Source organism: Staurois parvus, unplaced genomic scaffold (assembly GCF_062004578.1).
Source record: "Staurois parvus isolate SC_StPar_1 unplaced genomic scaffold, SC_StPar_1.0 ptg000730l, whole genome shotgun sequence".
NCBI lineage: Eukaryota > Metazoa > Chordata > Amphibia > Anura > Ranidae > Staurois > Staurois parvus.
The window spans coordinates 400,841-426,771 of record NW_028318526.1 but is presented as its reverse complement, the minus strand read 5'-3'; the positions used below and the strand labels follow the sequence as shown (position 1 = coordinate 426,771).

The following is a 25,931-nucleotide window of genomic DNA, read 5'->3' as shown; positions in this document are numbered from 1 at the left end:
CAGCACAGTCTCAAGAGCATGGAGGAGATTCCAGGAGACAGCCAGTTACTCTGGGAGAACTGGATAGGGCCGTAGAAGGTCCTTAACCCATTAGCACCGATACCTGCTCCTTTGTGCAAGGAGGAAGAGGATGAGCACTGCCAGAGCCCTACAAAATGACCTCCAGCAGGCCAGTGGTGTGAATGTCTCTGACCAAACAATCAGAAACAGACTTCATGAGGGTGGTCTGAGGGCCGGACGTCCTCTAGTGGGCCCTGTGCTCACTGCCCGGCACCATAGAGCCCGATAGGCATTTGCCATTGAACAGCAGAATCGGCAGGTCTGCCACCGGCGTCCTGTGCTTTTCACAGATGAGAGCAGGTTCACCCTGAGCACATGTGACAGATGTGAAAGGGTCTGGAGAAGCCAAGGAGAACATTATCCTGCCTGTAACATCGTTCAGCATGACCGTTTTGGTTGTGGGTCAGTGATGGTCTGGGGAGGCATATCCATGGAGAGGCGCACAGACCTCTACAGGCTAGACAATGGCACCCTGACTGCCTTTAGGTATCAAGATGAAATCCTTGGACCCATTGTCAGACCCTACGCTGGTGCAGTGTGTCCTGGGTTACTCCTGGTGCACGACAATGCCCAGCCTCATGTGGCGAGAGTATGCAGGCATTTTCTGGAGGATGAAGGAATTGATACCATTGAATGGCCCCCATGCTCGCCTGACCAAAATCCAATAGAACACCTCTGGGATATCAAGTTTTGGTCCATCCGATGCTGCCAGGTCGCACCTCAGACTGTGCAGGAGCTCAGTGATGCGCTGGTCCAGATCTGGGAGGAAATGCCCCGGGACACCATCTGTTGTCTCATTAGGAGCATGCCCCGATGTTGTCAGGCATGCATCAAGCACATGGGGGTCATACTGAGAACCGTTTTGAGTTGCCGCAATGAAATTTCAGCAAAATGGACTAGCCGGCTGCCTAATTTTTTCACTTTGATTTTCAGGGGGGGTCTTTGAATTCAGTCCTCTGTAGGTTGAAAATTTTCATTTCCATCAAATGATGGGGCATCCTTACATTCTTAACACATTACCCAGTCCATATCAGTACAGATATCTGGCATGATATTTTTCCCCATTGAGATCTGATATGTTTTCAAAGTGTTCATTAAATTTTTTTTGAGCAGTGTTGTTTTGCACTTTATTCAGTTAAGGCAACCAATGGAAATCAATGGGCTGCCAGTGCACCAAACTTCCCTAAAACTGGATGTCTAACGGTATTTTGCATAAGAATACCACCCTGCAACCGCAAGCCAAGCATTTGGTTCACAGTTGCAGCTCACTCCCATTCTCTTCATTAGGCAAGTGTCAACTGCCAAACTTGACATGCTGGGTTAAATGACCCTTTTGGCCTTGTCTGCTCAGGTGATCGGTGGGGGGTGGCGGAAAAACATGTGCTCAAGCACAGATTATAGAGCATGTCTAGGCAAAAGATGACATCTATCAGTAACCGTCAAATGCTGTACAGCAAACACTGTAGCTGTGCCAAAGTCCTTAGTTCTCATGCCATTGCAAGCTAAGTTCTTCAAAGCAAGATTGCAAGACTGATGTAGCCAAAGCTTTCCCATGAAGGTGTTTCACGGCCATGGCAAAAAATTAAACAGCATTTTGCCTTCTGCGGGTGTTGCTGCTGAAAGTGACTAATGCAGGTCTATGAGGCCATGCTGCAACCTCCCCGTAACTGCGCAATGCATGCGAATACAACATGGTGTTGTATCATTTATAGAGTTAAATCAGATGTTGAGGAGGAGAAATAACGCCTCTACACTGCCTGTCAAATAGCCTCTGAAAGCCATCCACCACTTATCAATCTTATCAAAACTACCAAAAACCTATGTAAATGTGTTCTGTGCAAATGGAGCAAAATCAAATGTTCTTAATCAGTGCTGTCTGCAGCTCAAATGTTATAAAAAAAAACCCAGTGTGAATTGGGAAAATACTGTATCATGACCACTAGATAACATTGAGGAGCATACTTATTTGCTATGACACCCAGCACCATCCAGTAGCCATAATGTGATATTTAATATTAACACATTTTTCTTAATGAATATCATTCAATCTGCAGGGAATATAGTCTGAAAACATTTGATTTCGCCCCATTCACACAGAACTAATTTAATGTGTGGTTTCGATTAACAAAGAGCTATGCAATCTTTTCATAAATGCAACCATTAAAGTTTATGTCAACCCCAAATTTTTTTTTTCTAGTTTTGGATGGAATGGAGCAGAATTAGAACTCCTCCATTGTGAGTTAAGTTTGAAAATAGAATCTCTCAGTCCTGGTAATACCAACCTTCATCCTTCAATGATCTGACTTCAGTTAATTGAAATATAAATGCCAGGCTGTCGTACTGTGGGCATCAACTGTGTTCCTTTTTAGTAATTTACTGATAAAATGTCTTTTATTGTCCTGCTGTTGAAGAAAGGACAGAGGTCTCACCACCAGTCTTTCTCAGTGAGACCTCTGCCCTTCTGGAACATTCGGCAGGTTCTGTTGACAGTTAGGTTGAGTACTCAGACAGAATGGCACTCAGTTGTAGAGGAAGCACCTCCTGAGGTCTGCTGGGAACTCAACACTTCTGGAGTGTGATAACTTCACTTACTGCAATGAAATGGGGTTCAGGTAGCAAGGTGATAAGCCTTTATAGTCTTCAATTCAAGTAACATGTTTAATTTGAATCTATATTAGCAACAGAATCACCTTAAAGTTGTATTACAAAAAAAATTAATAGCGCATAAGGCCTGGTTCACATCTATGTGTGTTGCAATCTGCAGTGGTAAAAAAGGTTTCTGGCCCTATCTAAAAATGCAGCAGCTGAAAACACATTGATGTAAACATGTCCCATGAGAAACCATGTTAAATGGTCTGTAGCGAGTTTCTGCAAAACGCAAAAAGCACAAAAAAATGCATAGGTGTGAACCAGGCCTAAAAATGTCCAAATCAAAATGCTCTGTGCTGTTTGATGGATGTACTGTTTATGATATACTCACATGGTTTTATATATATATTTTTGCACGCATTGTTCACATAAATTGACACAATGTATTTATTGTATCCATTTATTCTTGGTAGCCCTGTCAATTTTTCAAGTTCTTAGTCTGAATGCCTAGGCATTTTTTTCACAGCAGCAGACACTTATTGTAAACGCTTTTTGGGTAGTGGAAGAGATTATTATCGCTTTTATATATACAAGGTGAATTTAAAAATACATATAAAACATTTTGTTAAAGTATAACTAAAGACAAAACTTTTATTTTATTTTAGTTTTGGATAGAGTGGAGAAAGATTAGAACCCAAGCCAGATTTTATTGCCATCTCTGCTCCCGTAAGGCCTAGTTAACAATGGCATTGAAAGGGTGTTTTTAACGCTCCTCAAATGCCTATGCAGATTATACTATGGACAACACACAGTGGTGTTCACATTATCAAAGCATGAAGCGTTAGTGTTGCGTCGCCTCAAAATTGAAGTATGGAGTCTGGAGGAGTCCGAAGCCTTTCAACAGCTCCCATTCAAGTCTATGGTGATGCTCTGCAAACGTGCTGGCAGGCATTTTCAGGGTGTTTGGAGTGCGGTTGTGGCACATTAATAACATTACAGTTTATTATAGGTGTTTGTGGTGTCGTTTTAACACTGGTAAAACACTTATAAAGTGCTGCGAAACCTGAAACCTGTAAAATGCCAGTCTAACGCCCATACTAAAGCTCATTAACACCTGTCTAACGCCCATACTAACACTATAGGAGTGTTTGTTAAAAAATTTAGTCAAGTGTGAACAAACCCTTATGGAGATCCATCCTCACTATTTGTCCTATTTACTATTAACAATGAAAGTGAAAGTAAAAGAAAATTCCAAATTTAATTTTGGTGACCTGGGGGTCCCCAAGAAATTCCCTTAATTTGCAGGGATTTCCTCTCACTTCCTGTTTGGGTATGGGACAAAAAGTAAAGGGAAAAAATCCGCAATAGGATACAGAATGCGAAGAAAAATCTGACGGGTTATTACCTTCCCTTGGTCTATCCAAAATGAAAAAAAAAAAGTTTTGACTATAGTTTTACTTTAAAGCAGATGTACTCAGGCAGTGGTCGTCAAATTTATAGAGAAACTTTAGTGCGACCCAGGACACTAACAGAGGGCCGCGCAATAGCAGCATGTTTTCATGCACTGAAATGCATTGCATTGAGCTTGGCAGTTGATCCAAAATTATTGGGCTATAATGCACTGAAAACTTTGATCTTGAAGCATTTTTTACAGTATACTACCATGAGCGCTGTGGGGAAATTTGGAGAGAATCTTATGATTGGTGTCAGTGGCAGTAATAGTAACCCCCAGCCTTGGTATCAGTGGCAGCAGTAATAACCCTAGCATTGATGTCATTGGCCACAGTATTTACCCCCAGCATTGGCCACATAAAAAAACCCCAGCATTAGTGTCATTGACTGCAATAATAACACGCAGCATCAGTGTCAATTGGTGCAAGACTATCCACTAGCACTGGTGTCAGTGGCAGCAATAGAAACCACTAGCATTGCACTAAAACCCCTAAAATTGGTGTTACTGACCACAGTAATAACCCTCAATAATAACCCCCCAGCACTGGTGTTCATGACCACAACAATAACCCCCAGCATGTGTCTGTGGGTGCAGTAATTGCCCCCAACATTGGTGTTAGTGAATGCAATAATAGTCCCCAGTATTGGTGTCCGTGACCCCATTAGTAATCTCCAGCATTGGTGGCAGTGCTACTATTCCCCCTGCCCCTTTTAGTGCTGGTCAGCGGCAGTACTGTTGAGATCACAGGTCCCATTTTTCATTGCACATAAGGGGCAGCGCTGTTAACCCCATGCATTGCTGGCAGTAGCAATGCTGTTAACCTCTCACATGGCATTGTTGGTCAGTCCCAGTGCTGTTATCTCCCCCTCCCTTTGCATTGCTGGTCCATGGCAGTACTGTTGACACTGCCACAGCATCCCCAATCCCCCCAACCTCCTTGCACTGCTGATTTGTTATAGTACTGTTAACCCATCCTTCCCACCCCAACATTAATGGTGAGTGCTCAACTGATCACTCACTCCCACCCACTATCTCTCTTTCCCCCATCAGGCTGGGGCAGCACTTGTACAGTGTTCTTTCAGTGCCAAGTGTTAGAACTTAGAGAGAGCACCCTACAGAGCATTCTGGCACCCAAGGCTCTGCCAAATTGCCCATTGTGTGTCACTTTGCCCACCAGGGTATCAGGGTAACAGTGTTGTCACTATGTGAAAGTAAGTCCCATAAACTGGTAGTGTCGCCAAATGTTTGTTTATTGTTTAGCAGTACCAAATACATGAAAGAATAAGCTGTATAAATTTAAAGGACCAAAACCTACAATATATTAATTTAATTTTTGGGTTTACATAAATTTAATGCATAACTGCATTAGATGGTAATGTTTATGAATGCCCAAAATTCAGTTTTTAAACTTCTAGGATTCACTTTATGTAAGAACAGATTGTCTTTTGTGAACTGATAATTCATAAAACTTTACAAATGTAGAGTTGTGACAGGATATCATGCACCCGTTGTACTACATGATTCACTTGCAAAGTGTTCCATAATAGTATGCTTATCAGTCAGTGCAAGTAAAACCCATGAAGATGTAAAGATCTACTGTTCAATTTGTGTTGATTTGCACTCTCTTCACAGATGTCACATGGACAAGAAGCGTGAACCTGAGAACGAATTATCAGAGCATGCCAATGGAAGAGCAAATAACCAGAGGTCGTGGCTGATCAGTCAGGTGCAAGCAGTGAAGTACAACTGTTCAAAGACCAAGTGAAGTTTTCAGTCTAAAAGAAAAACCATGGAGCAACCAGATCAGTTCCCTGTGGAGGAAAACCTGCAGAAGTTAACAGTATCACCTTGTGAGACAGAGAAAGAGAAGGAAACTCAAGAAAGCAACATTACTCCTCAGCCAAAAAATCATGACAAGGAGAACAGGAAGTCTATAGAGAAAGACAACTCAGTAAATATCATGCCAGTGGAGGAAGGGAAGTCAGCGAGGCAGTCAGACAGATCAGTCTCCAGCACTTCTACCTGTTCATCTGTTAACTACTCTTCACCAGAGAGTGACCAGGTCTTCAGTGAAGAAGAGGAGTTCCATCCAAAACGAAAAACTCTTCGAAAGGTGAGGGACCTTGGCAGCAATGGTTGTGACTCGGGTCAATTTCTGACACAGGGGCTGATATACCCTAGATAGAAAAAGAAAGTGTCTGTGTTGCTACTAAAAACAAGCCAGCTTCTAGCTGCCTTATTTTTTATACAGGTTAGAAAATGGCAGAGAAGACTGGAATTTTTGCCATGGCTGCCACAGACACTTTCCCATTTTCCGGTTTCCTTTACACCAGCCCCACTGAGAGGTATTTTCAGTAGCAAAATAGTTGAAAGGCACAAAGCATATGTAGAGAGGACTTGTTATCTGTGGGCGAGCGAAGATGCAAATCAGACCCGCTGAGTTTATGAGACGGAGAAGATAGTGGGAAAAACTAAAAGGGGGGGAGCTGCTGATGTGGAGGGTAAAATTATAGGTTAGGCATCTATATGCAGCTTTTGTTTTGACATCTTACTTGAAATTACCCTGGTTAAACTTATGAAGATGCTCAGCCATGAGTGGGAGGGACAGTTTATCATTATCTGCTGGCAGAGGGAAGAAAAGATTTATAGATAAAAGCATGAAACACTGTGTAGGATGGGATGTATAATTTGATTTTGTATGGAACGTTGAAGATATACCTACACACAGTTTTTAGTACCCAAGGTACAACAATATTGTTAAAGAAAAGCTCAGGCAGTAAGATTCTCTGTCATTTTAATAGTTTGTTGTTTCATCCTTTTTAAACTTTTTTTCATTAATGGCCCAAATTAGGGTCCTCAACATGGGCTTAACTTCTTTATGCCAGCTACGCTGGCCGTGGCCAAGAGTTTTGAGTGAATTTAAATGTGGATGTGAAATGCTTTTCTTTTTATAAATAGCACTACTCTATAATAGAGTTATCAGACTTTTAGATATTTAACCATTTCCCCGACACCCTATAGCGGAAATACTGCCACAGGGCAGCAGGGCTGTGCGAAATCAAGTATATATATATGTGATTTGCATTTCCGGGTAGGGGGCGCGGGCACTGCCCTACCTGTGCTGCCACTGGCAGCTACAGATGTCAATCACCGGGTTCCGGTATTAGTGTCATAGAAATACTACAGATATTCCGCTACTGATATTTTTCATAAGGAATTTGCCAGGGTGTTGCTTAGGCACAGTTAACATTTCTAGATATTACCTATAGCTTAGACAACCTTCATTTTTTGATTTATGGGTCCACTTTAATATGAATGCCATCACAGCTGCCTTGTTGGGTGTACATTTTGCTCACTTCTATATCCACAGGGTTAAATCTAGAATGGGTAGAACTTAGTAAAACTTCAACCTTGCCTACAATGCTATGTTTAATGTTGTGACGGGTTAACATACATCAAAGTGTGAGAACACACATTGATTGATAGAAACTACTTACTAGTTAATTTTCGTAGCTTCACTATAACGATGACTTTGGTATGTTGTACAATATCCAACATTAAGTGAATTTTTTTATAGATATTTATTGTTAAATTGTATTTACCCATATGCCACATGGATATGTGATCTTTATGTATGGCAGGGAACCGTGCCAAACTATCATTTGTAGATTAATACTTGCTATCACCTAAATCAAGAGTTGCCTGTGACTTATAATTATTAGAGAGCTTTGAATGTCACTGCTGAAATGATCGATTCAGAGCCACCTGTGGAATTTTTCAAAGAGTGTTTATTTCCTGATGACCTCTTGCAGTGATATAGGGCAAGTGGATTGAATCACTGAGCACAGGGGGATCAGGAAATCTGGGATTGTCAATTTCCAGGTCTCATGTTGAGGTTAGAGATTCAGAGAGATTCAGCAGCATGGGCAATAGAAAAGGTGAGAAATTATAATCTTCTTTACAGAGAATACTGTTTTGAATTTACCTTTTAGAAGTAGAATCACTTTAAATGTTTACTGATGATTCCATTCTCTGGTATGAGTTAACTGCTGCTTCAGCAGTTAATATCTAATTGGCAACAATAGTGGATCAAACAGCCATGATTAGAATTTGGTTGTATGCTAAATGCATCTTCCTGCATTCTGTTACTGCTGGATGGTCTATATCTTCTTTTCAGTCACCAGCCAAACAACAAATCTTTCTGCTTCTGCTTAGGCAGAAATCTAGAAGGCTACAGTCAGATTGTAGGAGGAACTTATGTATGTCAGCCCCCCCAACCCCAGTCAACACTTCTGGCTGTCTTCTCAGTAGGATCAGTCAGCTAGCTTGGATTTTGTTGTTACCATTTTGTATTGATATTGTTTTCATCTGAGAGAAGCTGTTGGACGGATATTCCCCTTCCTTCCACCTTAGGTCAGCTATGTTCGCCTTATGAAAATATTAATGTTTATAGAATAATCCCTCATGAAACATTCAGTGGCCAGAATGTGCATACATGACCAACCAGCAATTAAGTGTTCTTTGTCTTTAGATTAGATTGCTTTGTGTAGTCCTCAGTTTGTGATAATCTTGGGGCATAATCAGAGTTTTCATGTACCAGTGAAATTTGCTTGTGTGGTATTGTGCAAGGTATTCAAGGCCACAGAAAGGTGGATGATTTTTTGTTTGCACTACAGACAAAACAATGTTGACCAGTTAAAGTTCAGACAAAACTGCATGAGTAGTTATTATTAAACCCTACAAGTGCTTGTGTAGTATGCAACGTTCATGCTGTTATAGCATTATTATACACATACATTCAGGTAACATAAAATACTGAAAGCAAATTAATAATCCAACAGGATATGCAGTATCTCCTTATAATGTTTTCAGGTGGGCATGCTTAGCAACTTAGGAACAGAATCCTTATCACTGAAGTCTACAAGAATTGAAAAAAGGCAGTGGGTGATACATCTCTCAAGGATCTATGAAAAACTAAAATAATAGTATTCGGTAGACTGATATTGTATTTGATCAACAGAGAAACATAGTTCTCAACAGATGAACAGGAATCTCAGTTGAGGAACATTGTCTCAACAGAGAAGCAGGTGCCCAGTTGGTTTCAGCAAACATAGGTCTCAGGAGTGTTACATTGGTTTCGACAGAGGAAACTGTGTCCCAAGAGGTGAACACAGATATCAGTATGGGTTTCAACACAAAATCACAAATCTCAAGAGAAAAATATTGGCCTCCAAACAAAAACATAGGTATCAAAAGAGGAAAACAGGGATCAACAGAGGAACAAGGGTCTTCGCAGAGGTACGTGGGTATCAACAGTGTAACATGGATCTCAACAGAGAAACACGGGTTTCAACAGAGAAACAATGGTCTCAGCAGAGGTATGTGGGTAACAAAAGCGTAACATACAGTACTGTGCAAAAGATCTAAGCAGGTGAGAAAAGCTGTAAATTATAAAAGATTTCAAATAGAAGTATTAATAGTTTATTTTTATCAATTAACAAAATGAGTAAAAAAAAGTAAAAAAACACAAGAGAAATTCAAGCCAAATCTAAATATGCTGGAGGGTCTTAGAAAGTTTGGGGCTTCATTTCTGCAAATGGAAATGGAGATTTGGGCAGGATCCATGGTATCCTCGATGCTGAAAAATACAGGCAAGTACTTATCCATCATGCCATACCATCAGGGAGGCTGGTGATTGGTCCCAAATTAATTCTGCAGCAGACAATGACCCCCAAACATGCAGCCAATATCATTAAGTACTATCTTCAGCATAAAGAAGAACAAGGAGACCTGGGAGTGATGGTTTGGCCCCACGGAGCCCTTATCTCAGCGTCATTGAGTCTGTTTGGGATTGCATGAAGACACATAAGGATTTAAGGCAGCCTATAATCTACAGAAGATATGTGGTTAGTTCCGCAAGATGTTTGGAACAACCTACCTGCCGAGTTTCTTCAAAAACTGTATGCAAGTGTGCAAAGGGTGCTCACACCAAATATTCATTTGATTTGTATTCCTCTTCTATTCATTTACTTTTATTTTTCACTCGTTTTGTTAATTGATAAAAATAAACTATTAAAGCTTCTATTTCTGAAAGCTTTTTTAATTTACAGCATTTTTTCACACCTGCCTAAAACCTTTTCACAGTACTGTAGTTCTCAGTAGTAAAACACAGGTTTCGACAGAGGAACAGAGGAACGTGGGTCTCAGAATAGGAACATGGGTCTTAGCAATGAAACAAGGGTCTGAACAGAAAAACATGGACCTCAGTAGAGGATCACAGCTTTCAGCAAAGAAACATTGGTGGAAGGATGGAAGAATTGGAGACTCCTCCACCTTGCAGGTGGGTTTTGAAGGAGTTTGCTTTTCAATAAAAACAGAAAGTTATCATTGCTTACAAAGTTGCTGCATAATCACATTGTGTTGGTGTATTTTAATGGAGACATTAACTAAAGTGAGTTGCTGCAACATTAGTAGCTGTAGAATGTTAGTCTTCCTTCCACTAGCAAATATTTGTGGTTATAAAGTTTGAGAAATTTAGTTCATTGTCACTCTTCTAGATTCCTTTGTTCTAATCATTTCCTCTCAGGAATTGAGAGGCTGAGAGCTCTACTCTGTCATTGTCATCCTAGGATGGCAGCAGGATGGTCACTCTTTACTGTATTCATTTCACAGGAATTTATCCTGAAATTGATATGTAATTTATTTTTTCAGCCTTTACGGATTACTTTGTGAATAAAGTCAGCTAGCTAACCTCTTGGGATAGGAATATTTCATTAGCAGGCAGCTTTACCTTTTATGGGATTTTTAATTAAAAGGGATTAAGCTGATATTTTTGCAGATAGTTCAGGAACACAGGATTTAATGTCACATCTGGCATGGGTGGGATATCCTCTGGTTTTTCTAATACTAGCGTGTGCCAACTATGTAATGGAAAACACCTAACTGACTATATATGTCTATGTTTGTTAGGTTTCTTATGCAGCGAGGAATTGCCTACCTGAATAGGTTTTAGTTGTAGGTTGGCTAGACTGATTTGGTATCTGAATCTTTAGAACAAAACTGATATGTCAAATAATGTGGGCAATATATCTTACTGTAACATTGTGCAATACCCAGTCTTACTGATTTATAATTGTTCTGTTTATTCTCTGTTCGCATGTCTTGCCAGCAAAATATCTGTTAGATTGTTTAGCCTTGCATACATCTTCTTATGTACTTATATTTAATGTCCAGGCAAGTACAATACAAAACCTGATTTTATGTAATAATGTATTCAAAGCTTTAAATGTATTTTATATACAGCTAATGTGAATCTGTTGTGGTATTACCCTGTTACTTGGCTTTACTTGGCTTCAGGTTCTGTAGCATTTATACTGTATATGCTAACGGGAAACATACTTAGACAAGGAGAGAAGACATATATGATCCTATAAGTCTGCTGCTGCTCCTTCATTGTCCAATCAGAGCTTTGGGTAAAGTCAGATCAGCAGCCTGGCTATGTAGTATATATTTTGGGACTGTCTTGACAAATCTTGTGGCAGGTAAAAAAAAACTCATAGATTTAGCCAAACACTAGCATTTAGCTGTTTGCCTGGAGTGAGGTTTACTTTAAAATTTTAAGAAGGAAAATGAGAGTTTAAAATTTGCACATGCAAATCAAACAGCATCTATCTTGACATTCAAATTGCAACACTTGCAAAGATATGGGTCCACAGTCAGCAATAAGAGGAGTTGTGAATGTTTTGATACCAGTAGTTCCCATACACAGGAGGTACTGTAGGTGCTGACCAACAGTTGTGCATTTCTTATGACCTATATAAGCTTATAATGAAAGTCAAAACTTTTTTTCAGTTTGGATAGAATGGGGAGGGGGTAAGAACCTCTGTTAATGTTTTACGCCTGTCTACCTGTTACGTTCTCTACATATGTTACAATCTGACTGTACAATCTTTTTTAGATGTACTAACAACTAAATAGTGCTGGGTCTGCGATTGGATACGGATAGTATAAAGATGAATTCTAGATATGGATTCTTTATACATAGGTTCTGTGGTTCCACTTGGACCCACGTGACTCTGCATATACCATACCTGGCCAATGCCTCTGGAAGCTGGAAATCACTTAAGCAGACACCAATAATCCAGTGATCTTCACTTGCTTCCAGGTCCCGTGCAAAGCGGCTGCCTTGCTGCATTCGGAACACAGGAGGTTGGCTGCTTGGAACAGACACCATGCAGATAATTTTTTGCATTCTCTAAATAAATGCAATGCTTTCTCTGATTGGGCAAGGGGAAAAAAATGTGATATAACCGCCCCTCCTCTCCTTCTCATCCTATTAGAGGATGCCTTGCATTAATTTAGAAAATGCAAAGCATTCTTTGACTGGTGCTCCTGTGTTCACAATGTATAAGTGCAGCTGCTCAGAATGGGACCCAGAAGCAGTGTAGCAGGGTCTACAGTGATTTCCAGCTTCCAGGGACATTGGCCAGATATGGTATATGCATAGTTACATTGGTCTAAAATAGATCAATGTAACTTTGTATACTACTGCCCGGGCGCCCCATGAGTTGTCAGTCCACCCCTGCTCAGGTGTGAACCTAGGGTTAGGGAGATTTTCCCTTACTTTCACTCTGGTGTCCGTTTTTGAAACTGAGATCAGCAGCAATCTTGAGGATCGCTGATTTCAGTACATTAGTGGTTTTTGAAACAGAGATGATCAGCAGAGAACATGTTCTCCGCTGATCTTCTCACCATGCAGACAATCTGCCACTCACAGAAATGAAGGAGCGATGTCAGCCCTTTACTGGTGAAAATTCTCCCTTCCAGATTCTCCAGCCCAGAGGTGGAGAATCAGGGAGAGAAGAGAGAATTGCTGGAGTGAGTACTGAGGAGGAAGGAGGAAGTTTTTGTACTTCCTTCAGAGCCTGCAAGACAATGGGAAAGCCTCCCTGCCTTTCACAACACCCCCCAAACCTTAGAGCAGTTTAGAACTATATATCTATATATATGTGTGTGTGGGTATTATTTGTGTGTGTGTGTGTATATATATATATATATATCTATATATATATATATATATATATATATATATATATATACACACCATATTACCAGAGGTATTGGGACACCCCTCCAAATCATTGGATTCAGATGTTACAATCACCCCCATGGCCACAGGTGTGTAAAATCAAGCACCTAGGCATGCAGACTGCTTCTACAAACATTTGTGAAAGAATGGGTCGCTCTCAGGAGCTCAGTGAATTCAAGTGTGGTACCGTGATAGGTTGCCACCTGTGCAATAAAACTTATATCACTAAATACCAGCGCAAACCCACATAATAAATTGCATCACCCAACCTATTAAATTGATACCTAATAAATAACAAACTTAAAAAAACTGTGACACAAAACCACTTTTGTGCTAATGAAATAATAAAAAATACAAATAAATAATAAATTATTTATTTATATGTATTTTTTATTATTTCATTAGCACAAAAGTGGTTTTGTGTCACAGTTTTTTTAAGTTTGTTATTTATTAAGTATCAATTTAATAGGTTGGGTGATGCAATTTATTATGTGGGTTTGCGCTGGTATTTAGTGATATAAGTTTTTTTGGTTTTTGCACCTGTGTACAGCAGCATCTCACGGGGAATTGTGTGTGTAATAAGAGAGTCCTGGGCGCTGAGGTTTTTTCTTTTTTACACCTGTGCAATAAGTCCATCTGTGAAATTTCCTTGCTACTAAATATTCCACAGTCAACTGTTAGTAGTATTATAATAAAGTGGAAGCAACTGGGAAGAACAGCAACTCAGCCACGAAGTGGTAGGTCATATAAAATGACAGAGCGGATTCAATGCATTCTGAAGTGCACAGTGCGCAGTCTGCAGAATCAATAGCCAAAGACCTCCAAATTTCATGTGGCCTTCAGATTAGCACAACAACAGTGCATAGAGAGCTTCATGGAATGGGTTTCCATAGCCGAGCAGCTGCATCCAAGCCTTATATCACCAAGTGTAATGCAGGGTGTTGGATGCAGTGGTGTAAAGTGCACCGCCACTGAAATCTAGAGAAGTGGAGACGTGTTTTCTCTGGAGTGACAAATCATGCTTATCTGTCTGGCAATCCGACGGACATGTCTGGTTTTGGCCATTGCCAGGAGAATGGTACATGTCTGACTGCATTGTGCCAAGTGTAAAGTTTGGTGAAGGGGGGATCATGGTGCGGGGTTGGGCTTGGCATACCAAGACATTTTGGACGATTTCATGCTCCCAACTTTGTGGGAATGGTTTAGGGATGGCCCCTTCCTGTTCCAACATGACTGCGCAGCAGTGCACAAAGCAAGATCCATAGAGACATGGATGAGCGAGTTTGGGGTGGAGGAACTTGACTGGCCTGCATGGAGTCCTGATCTCAACCCGATAGAACACCTTTGTGATTAATTAGAGAAGAGACTACTGCCAGACCTTCTTTTCTGACATCAGTGCCTGACCTCTAAAATGCGCTTCTGGAAGAATGGTCAAATATTCCCATAGACACACTCCTAAACCTTGTGGACAGCCTTCCTAGAAGAGTTGAAGCTGTTATAGCTGCAAAGGGTGGGCCAACTCAATATTGAACCCTACGGACTAAGACTGGGATGCCATATATATATTTGTATATTATTGTTTATTTGTGTGTACTAAGGACAGCCGCCAACTCAGCAGAGGTGTAATTTACTACTGCTTACTAAACTGACGGCTGTGTCTTTTACTGATCTCTTGTTACTGTAATCCCACTGTATCTCATGAGGTTACAGAAATAGCAGCTGTTTTCCAGAGTTCAAAGCATTTGTAGATCGCTTTTCTCCTCATTAGGAGAAGCGATCCACACCACATCATAAACAGGCACTCGGAGGAGAGCTGTCTCCTCTGAGAATGCCAAAGAACTCCGCGGTCATTTACTGCTGCTTGCTAAATGGACACCTCTGTCAGTGAAGGGAATTCTCTCCAACAGATACACAAACAAAAGCATTCATTTTTCCTACAGTTTTCATGGAGCTGGTCTTGTGCATTTTTATTGTCAGTGGCAAAAAATGCTATTGATCAATATAAACACCTATTCTACTAACAGTACTTTTTGTATACACACCTGTACATTAGACCTAAAAGAGGAAAGAGAAATAGGGGTTTTGGTGTGAAACAGGGACATCTATCCAAGAACACTTGGGTGTATCTAGTATGTATCAACCCAAGTAAAGTTCCTAGCATTACATGGTAATAAAAATAAAAATTTGTTTGGTAGGTCATATTTCAAAAAAAGTTTTATCCGTTTAAGAGAGATTCCTCTTTTACAGCCTTTTTGTCAAACATGTAATGAAAAAAGAGAAATCTTTTCAGGGGATTTTGGAGTGCAGTGATTTTTAAGAGGTTAAGCAGATTCCTATATTTTGCCTTATTTGTTGAGGATGTTTAGATATTTGTCTGTATTTTGGTTTTAAATAATACATAGTAATTGATCCAGTCCAGAGGATCCCTGCTCCACTTAATTTACATACTGTGGATATAAAAAGTCTACACACCCCTGTTAAAATGTCAGGTTTTTGTGATGTAAAAAAATGAGACAAAGATAAATAATTTCAGAACTTTTTCCACCTTTTAATGTGACCTATAAACTGTACAACTCAATTGAAAAACAAACTGAAATCTTTTTTGTGGGGGAGTAAACTTAAAAAACTAAAATAATGTGGTTGCATAAGTGTGCACACCCTCTTATAACTGGGTATGCAGCTGTGTTCAGAATTAAGCAATTACATTCAAAATCATGTTAAATAGGAGTCATCATTTAAAGTGCCTCAGATTAACCCCAAAAAAGTTCAGCTGTTCTAGTAGGTCTTTCCTGACATTTTCTTAGTCGCATCCTACAGCAAAAGCCATGGTCTGCAGAGAGCTTCCAAAGCATCAGAGGGATCTTATTGTTGAAAGGTATCAGTCAGAAGGGTAGAAAAGAATTTCCAAGGCATTAGATATACCATGGAACACAGTGAAGACAGTCATCATCAAGTGGAAAAAATATGGCGCAACAGTAACATTACTAAGAACTGGACGTCCCTCCAAAATTGATGAAAAGACGAAAAGAAAACTGGTCTGGGAGGCTTCCAAGAGGCCTACATTTAAGGAGCTGCAGGAATATCTGGCAAGTACTGGCTGTGTGGTACATGTGACAACAATCTCTCATGTTCTTCATATGTCTGGGCTGTTGCGTAGAGTGGCAATACGGAAGCCTTTTCTTATGGAGAAAAACATCCAAGCTCGGCAAAACACATCTGAAGTCTCCCAAAAGCATGTAGGTAAATGTGTTATGGTCTGATGAAACTAAGTTTGAACTTTTTGGCCATATTTCCAAACGTCATGTTTGGCAAAAAACAAGACTGCACATCACCAAATGAACACCATACCCACAGTGAAGCATGGTGGTGGCAGCATCATGCTTTGGGGCTGTTTTTCTTCAGCTGGAACTGGGGCCTTAGTCAAGGTAGAAGGAATTATAAACATTTCCAAATACCAGTCAATATTGGCACAAAACCTTCAGGCTTCTGCTAGAAAGCTGAACATGAAGAGGAACTTCATCTTTCAGCATGACAACAGCCCAAAGCATACATCCAAATCAAGAAAGGAATGGCTTCACCAAAAGAAGATTAAAGTTTTGGAATGGCCCAGCCAGAGCCCAGACCTGAATCTGATTGAAAATCTGTGGGGTGATCTGAACAGGGCTGTGCACAGGAGATGCCCTCACAATCTGACAGATTTGGAGTGTTTTTGCAAGGAAGAGTGGGCAAATATTGTCAAGTCACGATGTGCTATACTGATAGACTCATACCCAAAAAGACTGAGTGCTGGAATCAAATTAAAAGGTGCTTAATAAAGTATTAAATAAAGTATTAGTTTAAGGGTGTGCACACTTATGCAACCATATTATTTTAGTTTTTTATTTTTACTTCCTTCCACCTAAAAGATTTAAGTTTGTTGTTCGACTGAGTTGCACAGTTTACAGGTTACATTAAAGGTGGAAAAAGTTCTGAAATTATTTATCTTTGTTTCATTTTTTTACATCTCAGAAACCTGACATTTTAACAGGGGTGTGTAGACTTTTTCCATCAAAAGTCTAAGTCCTCTGCACTTTTTAAAGTGGTTGTAAAGGCTCAAGGTTTTTTACTTTCATGCATTCTATGCATGAAGTTAAAAATATTTCTGTGTGCAGCATCCCCCCCTGCCCCTTAATACTTACCTGAGCCTTATCACGATCCAGTGATGTGAACAACAGCCTCGGCTGTCCCAGGTCTCTGCCTCCTCATGAGGAGAGAGAGGGGGTGGGGCCAAGCCATGGCTCTGTGTGTAAATGGACACATGGAGCAGCGGGTGCCCCCATAGCAAGCTGCTTGCCAACAGGAGGGAGGGGCCAGGAGAGCCTGTGGGGGACCAAAGAAGAGCAGGATCCAGGCTGCTCTGTGCAAAATCACTGCACTCAGCAGGTAAGTATAACATGTTTGTTATTTTCCAAAAAAGAACCTTTAGAATCGCTTTAATTCTGCACCTATAGGAACAATATCCACTTGCCGACCTGCCACAGTACGTTTACTGCGGGGGGGTGCACGTGTAGGCACAATCATGTACATGTGCCCCTTTCTGTGACATTGGATTACAGTTACCAGCAACTGGGTAGAGAAAGGAAGTCCTAAAAGTCACACATCGCAGCAAAACGCAATCACATGATACCTGGTTACCAATTACAAAAATGACAGGTGCCGCTTCAAGGCTCCACCAGGTCCTCTTGCATGAAAAAGCGCTAGGTGTGCTGACAAGGACAGAACTTGTCCCAGCTCAAAACATCCAGTAGGAAAAGGAAGTCCTAAAAGTCACACATCACAGAAAAACCCTGTGAAGAGGTGTATGACAGTTTCAGCTGGGCTCCAAGCAGACCACACCCTCCAATGCGCTTTAATTTACCCCCGGAGCTTAAGCATGGGAATCTAATAATAAAAAAAAGAAAAAATTTCTTTAAAAATGTACTAAAATGTATTTTTTAAATTAAATTATTATTTATTTTTAACATACTGTCACCCTGATCACTGCTAGACCAGTAGTGACAGTATGTAAAAAAAAAATAGTGAATATTTTAAAAATTTCTCTATTTTCCAAAAAAGTGTGACAAAAAATTACAACTTCAAAAAACTTGCCTCCTACTAAGTACTTCAGACTGTCTACCTTCCAAAAAGGGGTCAATTGGGGGCTATTTGTACTTTCCTGGCATTTTAAGGGCCTCAAGAAATGAGATTGGCCATCAGTACATCAGGATTGAAGATTTTTCAGATATATACCTTAGTTTGTAGATGCTATAACTTTGACATAAACCAATTAATATACACTTTTTTTTTGGGGGGGGGGGGGGTTTATTGCCAAAGACACGTAGCCGAATACATTTTGGCCTAAATTTATGAAGAAATTAGATTTTTTTATTTTTTTTATTGAATGTGTTTTAAAAATAAAACCCAGTGGTGATCAAATACCGCCAAAAGAAAGCTCTATTTGTGTGAAAAAATGATATGAATTTCATTTGGGTACAGTGTTGCATGACCGCTCAATAGCCAGTTAAAATAGCACAGTGCTTTTGGATATTCATTTTTAAAAACTGCGCATTTCAGTTTTCGGCCAAGTGCATTTTGAATTTTTGTTTTCGGTTTCGGCACCAGAATTTTAATTTCGGTGCAACACTACTGACTAACTGTCACTGACATTCCCAGTGACACTAATACAGTGATCAGTGCTAATAAAAAGGACTGACACTGTACTAAGGACACTGGGTTAACATCTGGGCGATCAAAGGGTTAACTGTGTGCTGTGTATGTTTTACTGTGTGCTGTGCTTTAGTGTGTAAACACACTGCTCTGTATTGCAGAGCAATACAAAGCAGCATGCTGGAGCTGACAGGGGAGGGATCTGTATTGTTTACATACAGATTTCTTCCCTGTCAGTGATACTCGGCGATCACCGGGTGCCGGCGGGGAATTACCGGCCGGGACACGGTGATTGACAGCTGCAGCCGCCTATGGAAATACAAAATCACATATATATGTATGTATATATATATATATATGTGATTTTGCGCAGCCCTGCCACCCTGTAGCAGTAGTTGTGCTATAGGGCAGTCAGGAACCGGTTAATGACCCCTCCCCAGCAACACATTCCACTGTCTGTTGTCTTCACCCATCAGTAGTGAGGAAGGTCTAAATAAGCTCCAAGTCTCTTTAATCAGAGCTTACGCAGGGCTAAGAAACAATAAACATGCCCCAGTCATTACACCAGAGAAGAAAGTGACCGAATCACGTTCTCCATACTCAGAAATACAGAATTCATTTTAATTTATTTTTATTGCTCCCAGCAAGTGAACAGAGTGATATCTGAGCTGAGGAAAGGTGACTGTATGCTGCTGGACAGGGGCATGTTGCTCTGACCTGCCTGGGAAAATGTTGGGTTTGCTTTAAAGCATTAGATCAAAAAATAAAGTATTGTGCAGCATAGCAAGTTTGCCTCCCATTTGGGCCAATTGCTTTTGGCAGGATTCTTAGTGGGGAGTGTCAAAATAAAATGGGTTAGTGACTGTACCTGAACATACTTGACATATTTGCAGAGCAACTTCTGACTCAGACACACACATATGTATTCAGTTATTGAGATACTAGATTTGGTCCCCCATGCTTCTGTCTACTTTTAGGAAAACCGGAAAACTGTTTTAGGTTTACTTAAGCTTTAAATGTAAAAGTAATTATGTTCACGTAAATATTATTTGTGTTAATTTTCTGAAAGTCGTATGATTTTTTCCTTGTATGATTTTAAATTATATATGTGTAGCACCCTCCCAGTTTAGCTTGGGGGAGCTAGACCCTGATGGCTAGAGAGGAGCTGATTAGCAGCTCAGGTGAGATAGTCAGAGGGGTCAAATTCTGGTCAGGGCTGAGAGACTCTGCAGGCCAATTCCTCTAGAATTTCCCCCTGCTCTGGGGCTTTTGGAGGAGGGCCTTGGAGACACTGGGTGGATCAGAGGAGTGGTTTGCTGCACTTTTGAGGGACCATAGCCAATCCCCAACAGAAGGCTTGGCAAGGGGCTGCACTTCCTTAAAAAGTGTTGGAGCTTGCCCAGTAGCAGGAGTGTGGTGGTGGGAGAAAAGTGAGAAGCAGGAAGATGTGAGGCCGAAGGAGGAAGGCTGCCAGTAGGCCTAGTGGGATGGAGCCTGCCTGCAAGCCTGGAGCTGGAAAGGAGGAAAACTTAGGACTCACTGGACCCAAGAGAGAGGACCACCCATATGGCAGGAAAGGAGTATTGCAGCTGATAGGCCTGGTAGCAGCAGCCATTTTGCAAGCGGTACAGGAGAGGATCTGAGTGAGTACTCCTATACCCCCTGGGAGGATAGGGGAAGGGGCTCTCTGGTGGGAAACCTGATAAGCATTTTGCTAGTGACTGTTATCCACTTAAAGGAACAAGAGCCAGACCCCTGCTCAGCAAGAAAGTCCCCAGATTGTTGTGCGAAGAGGAGTTCATTTATTGTCTGGGGTAGTACAACAGGAGCTGCTGGCTAGCACTTCAACAGAGACTGCATCAGAGAAGAGAAACTGAATAGTTCAGGAAGTTGTCATCAGATTTCAGTTCACTTCGGCATCCTATAACCCCATTTACCCTATCCAAGTTTAATCCCCTCAATAAAATAACAAAACCAATGTTCAAGGCCTGATTTCTGTCTATGGATGAAAGCTGTGTGGAAAATGCTAATTGACTGGCTGTGTGGGACTATAGGGGGAGCAAAATTCATCAGCAATCCCTAAGGGGTAGTGCTACATATGTAAACAGAGGCAGACATAAGTGTAGGTTTCCTGCATAGTTATTTTATGTATGCATTATTCAGTAATGAGACCTTAATACTGCAATCATGTGTAAACGTTAACATCTCACAAAGAAACGCTTAAATGTTATCTTAGTGATTTAATATGTGCTGCTGTGAACACACACTTCAAGTTACAAGTTGGTTGGTACCTTTCCTTATTTCATGTTTTGTTTAGGTGTGTGAACACTGCCTTGGATCTGCTGTACATCTTCCCGGGATCCCAAAAACCTAAACCTAGCACACGCTACTAGTTTTTTTTTTGTACAAACCAGCGAACAAAAAAAAAAACTTGGAGCCGCTGTACTATCTGATTTTAGTACAGTGATCTCCCCTGCTGTGCTATTGGGGGGGGGGGGGGGTGCCAGAACACTCCAATCAGAGCTCTCAGCCATTGACTAAGATCACCGATTGGGAGCCGATCGGCAGACCTTTTTTGGTTATGCCCATTCAACCGGCTTCTGTCAGACTGGCTGCTGTACATTGAACCAGCTGATGCCACCCAACATTGATCCCGTAATTATTTACTTGTTGGCGTTGTCATTGTGGAACTCACAAAAAGCAAAGAAATCTGTTCAAAAAGATTTTTGCTCAAATTATTAGGTAGAAGCAGGTAGAGTCGGTGTATATGATATACTGTACCTTTACAAGCCTCATTTGAAAATATAGTACTGCAGTTTTCCTCCACTCTCCTCTCGTAGTCACACTTACTGTGTGCTGGAATTGGTCCACAGTAATGCATGCAGACAGGGGAGGTCATGGAAGAAGATGTTCTTTACATCAAGCCTACAACAAGATATTTTACCAAAACTAAAACATGGAGTTTAGGGTAAGAGTCTTCTTTAAAGTGGTGTTAAACCCAAAACCAAAAATATAATATATTGCAGTTTACCAGTCATTAGATATGGTGGCTGCATTAGTTTTCTATTCTTAGGATCTTTTCTCCATTATTTTAACCTGATGATCTGGCCAGTAACATACCTCCTGTATTAGAGTGCCACTAATCTGGATGAAGGAGCACAGGGGGCACCTTTGGACGGCAGCTTTTTAATCTGGGGGGAGGGAAGTGTTAAATATACTAGCAGATTTAAATACACTAACATATTGAAGCCAAACTCTAGATAATACTTTATAAGTAGTTACGGCAAACCATTTTTTTCTTTTGGGATAAAGGTTTTGTGTAAATAAATAAAAGCTGATCATTGTAAGCACCCCTTTTCAGTGTTAAATGGTTTGTCTCATCCCTGTAATCCCTGTTGGCTTTTGGGTTAAATACTGCTTTATCTGCAGAGGTAGGGGCTCTGCTAACTGCAGATGCTATGTAAGAGCTAGCTATCTTTGGATATCTTTGAAAACTCAGAATACATATTCTTTTGGGCAGGAAACTGCCTGTTAGGAAGCCTTTCCAAATACAGAATCTGGTTCATCTTATTGATGCCAAGTCAGTGACTAGGAGATATAGCAGTTGGTGAGAAATTCTGGCTGCTCACACTTTTCTATTGTTAAATCTGTCTGTACAGTAGTGTGCTGTGTAGTTTTTTGGTACAGATGTTCAGACGGTTGCTACAGTTTCCTTCTAAATGACTAAATGTTGAAGTCAGGAACACCAGAAGATGGGACAAGCTGCCTCTTGGCCTAATGCATGGATGCTGAAATTGCAGCCAGCTCACGCTCTCACTTTGCTCTGCAGCTAATCATGTAAAAAGAATGAATGGCTCAGCAAACTTCCAGCTAATGTTTTTTTTTCTTGTGGAATACAAAGTTTTCTTGGTTATGTGTACTGGGTAAACATTGTAAACCCCTACTGTACATTATGATATAAATAAGTAACAAAATGTAGATACACATCACTTCCCGTTATTGAGTGCTGAAAAAAAATAAAGATAAAAGCATTTGATTAGCTTAATTACATTTTTAGGCCTAAAAAGCTTTAAGTAAATACATTTATTAGAGTGGACCTAGCAGTAAAATTTAAGTTGGCCATAGACGGATCAAAATTCTGCTGATACAGCAAGGACTGGCTGAATTTCAATCAGTTTGTGCCTGTCCCTGCTCGATCCTTTAATCGACTTCTGTCAAAGGAGAATGTTGGAAAACTTTTGCTGATTAGCAGCTGCAACCTCTGATCAGTGTATTCTGACAGCAGTCAAAATACAATTCACCAGAAGGGGGGATTTCCTCCATCTACCTTGTTTGTGTGGATGGAGGAATCTCTTTGCCTTTTTTGGGGGGGGGGGGGGGGTTAACGTTGCTGGCTAAAACCCTATCTATGGCTGGCTTTACATTTCACTTCAATCTACAGGACATGTGAGCATTACTAAATTGCATTATTATAGTTATTAGTTTCAGTTTTGCTAAATGATCCCCCTTTGTTTGAATAGATAAAAGTGGTGTTCCTGGTTTCAAGCCTAGGTAGCACAGTTTATGTCTACTAACCATTACTGGTTTTCTACTAAGCACTGAGATTGAAGGAATGGAACGGATGTAATCTTGTACACAAGTAGCTGAAAACTTAACATAGAAATACATTTTAAAATATAAAAACATATTGATAATATTTTTTAAATTAAAATGAACCATGCTCATGCAAGGCTAAGCAATAAGTTCACTAAAATACTTCCCTGCCCCGCCTCACCCCACCACAACCTGCTTTTAAATACACATTCTCCTTGTTCCATATGAAAGTGTCAGGCCAGTAACTAAGCATTAGCAGTGTCAAGTGAGAGGAAGGAAAATGAGTCACAGCACTGGTTCCTAACAAATGGCCCCATAAAATATAGCAGTAGAGTACCATGTTAGTCATCAATGAAAGCAGGGAAAAAAAAAAACCAGTGAGCGAATGAAGGAACAAAAGGGGCCAGTGCCTTCCACTGTCAGATCACCTGATCAATACCCAGTACTTCCAGGTATGGGGGAACACAAGGTTCCCCCCATGCCTACATGCAGGTGTTCGGTGTCTGAGGGTCTCTGATTAGGCCTGAGCACTGCCATGTGGGAGCAAAAGGGTATAGTACGTAGCTAACTTTTATCCAGTTGACATATACACAGGAACCTTAGTTCTTCTGATCAGCAGATTGAAGCAGTAGGAGAGTGCGAGAATAGCAAATAAATACTGCTTATGGTCCCTTCTATCATATTTAGCAAAGAAATTTAACATGTTTCTAAATCTTGCGTTTTCAGTCTCTTGAGATAAATTGTATCAAATTAACTCCAAACTCCCTTTTACTTGTATAATGAAGATACATTTAGGAAATCTATAGTTTCCCTTTTAAGGGAGAAATTAAAATGAACCAAATTTACAAACTGCAGTAACACATAAACATCTTTTTCTTGCTAAGTAAATCCAGCAATAAGTAGCAGATTAGCAACAATTTAGCAGTCCTCTTTCCTTGTTCTGATTGCTCCAGTGTTGTTACTGATATCCATGTATATTTTTTTTTGCTTTTTGCAGTGCCCTTATTAGAGCGGAACTTCATTTATCATACAGCAAGCCAGCCACCTCTCAGGTCACTGTACAACAAAAAGAAACGTTCAAATATTTGTAAAAATACTTTTTTTGTTTCAGTTGTCAATGATTGGTCACATGACAGCTTTCATAACTCCCTTTCTGCACTTTTCTAACTGTATGGGCCGGGGAGCAGCTTGATGATGGCATCATTACATCACACACCTGCACTTGAACCACAACTCCTTGTACCTCTAGCTGCATAAGATGTTACACTCTTGCTGCTACCATTACCCTTTACACACCCATGCTCACACCTGTGCAGGTTGCAGTTGATGTGTTTTCCTGGTGCGTTCTGCAGTGCGGTTGCTTTTTTTCACCTGCATCTTTCTATGTGTTTCACGTTTTGTGTTTTGGGGATGTGTTAATGTTGCTAGGGGAAGGTGTCTGTTGTCATGCAGAAAAAACACACTAAAAACACATGTACATACTTTTTTAATGCATTTTTGATGTGTTTCCATTGAAGTCGATGAAACTAAAAACGCAGCCTGCTGCGGGTAGAAAAGTCCCTGACTTTTTCCAAAAATGCACAGATGTGAACGCAGGGGCGGACTGACAACTCATGTGGCCCTGGGCAATAGGGGGTCATGGGGCCCCTGTGTCCTTTCCCAAACTCAAAAAAGCCTATGAAAAAGGTACCAGGGGCATCTCATGGGGCCCCCTACTGACCCCGGGCCCTCGGGCAGTGCCCAAGTTTCCAAATGGTCAGTCCGCCCCTGTGTGAACGTGACCCATAGGAAATCATCTAAAATGGACTGTAGTGTGTTTCAGTCAGTGCTAGTGGGTATTACTAGGTGGGAAGCTCCACTACTAGTAATGATCACTTGTGGAATTAGGATCGTTGTTACATCTCCTCTGTAGCTTGGAGAACTATAGGGGGAATGCAATCGACATAAAGAAATAAAGCTATGGGATGTCTATTGTAGCTCATCCAGGAATTCCACAACAGGCATTTATGTGCAGAGAATTTAGTAGCATCAGTGTCAGAGGATTCAGCATCAGTGGCAGAGGGGAAATCAAGGCTGGAAGTCCCCTGACCATTTAGAAGCCCAAGTGAGTAAAATATTAAGCACTGGAGATTCACTGTAAAGTTTACCTCTATGAATATGAAACAGCCATAGAACACATGTACCTTTATTAATTGCATAGCACCATTTTTGACTATCTGTGCTCCAGTTTTCCAGTAATCAGCACTGTAAACTGTTGGTCATTTACGAGCAACTCCATGGTCCCGCTCAGCCCTCTCTTGCTATCTACGACTTTGACAGTGTCAGGGTACAGAGGAACCGCTTTCCAGTCAGACTTCATAATCGCAGGACATAGATAGCATATGGGTGGCAGAGCCATGCCTGAACATGCATGCTATCACTCTCAGATTTCCAGTGCTGATTGCTGGACAACCAAAGGGCAGA

At 40.7% G+C, this 25,931-nt stretch overlaps 1 protein-coding gene across 2 annotated transcripts in view; it reads left to right on the top strand.

Annotated features, from left to right (window-relative positions):
* Positions 1-25,931, top strand: part of LOC149445297 (inositol-trisphosphate 3-kinase B-like) — a 122,635-nt gene that overhangs the window by 18,763 nt on the left and 77,941 nt on the right. For both annotated transcript variants that reach the window (XM_089653960.1, XM_089653961.1), the window contains exon 2: positions 5,735-6,215. In XM_089653960.1, coding sequence (XP_089510086.1) covers positions 5,892-6,215 — 324 coding nt within the window. In that variant the 5' untranslated portion in view covers positions 5,735-5,891. The remainder of the gene's footprint in view (positions 1-5,734; positions 6,216-25,931) is intronic.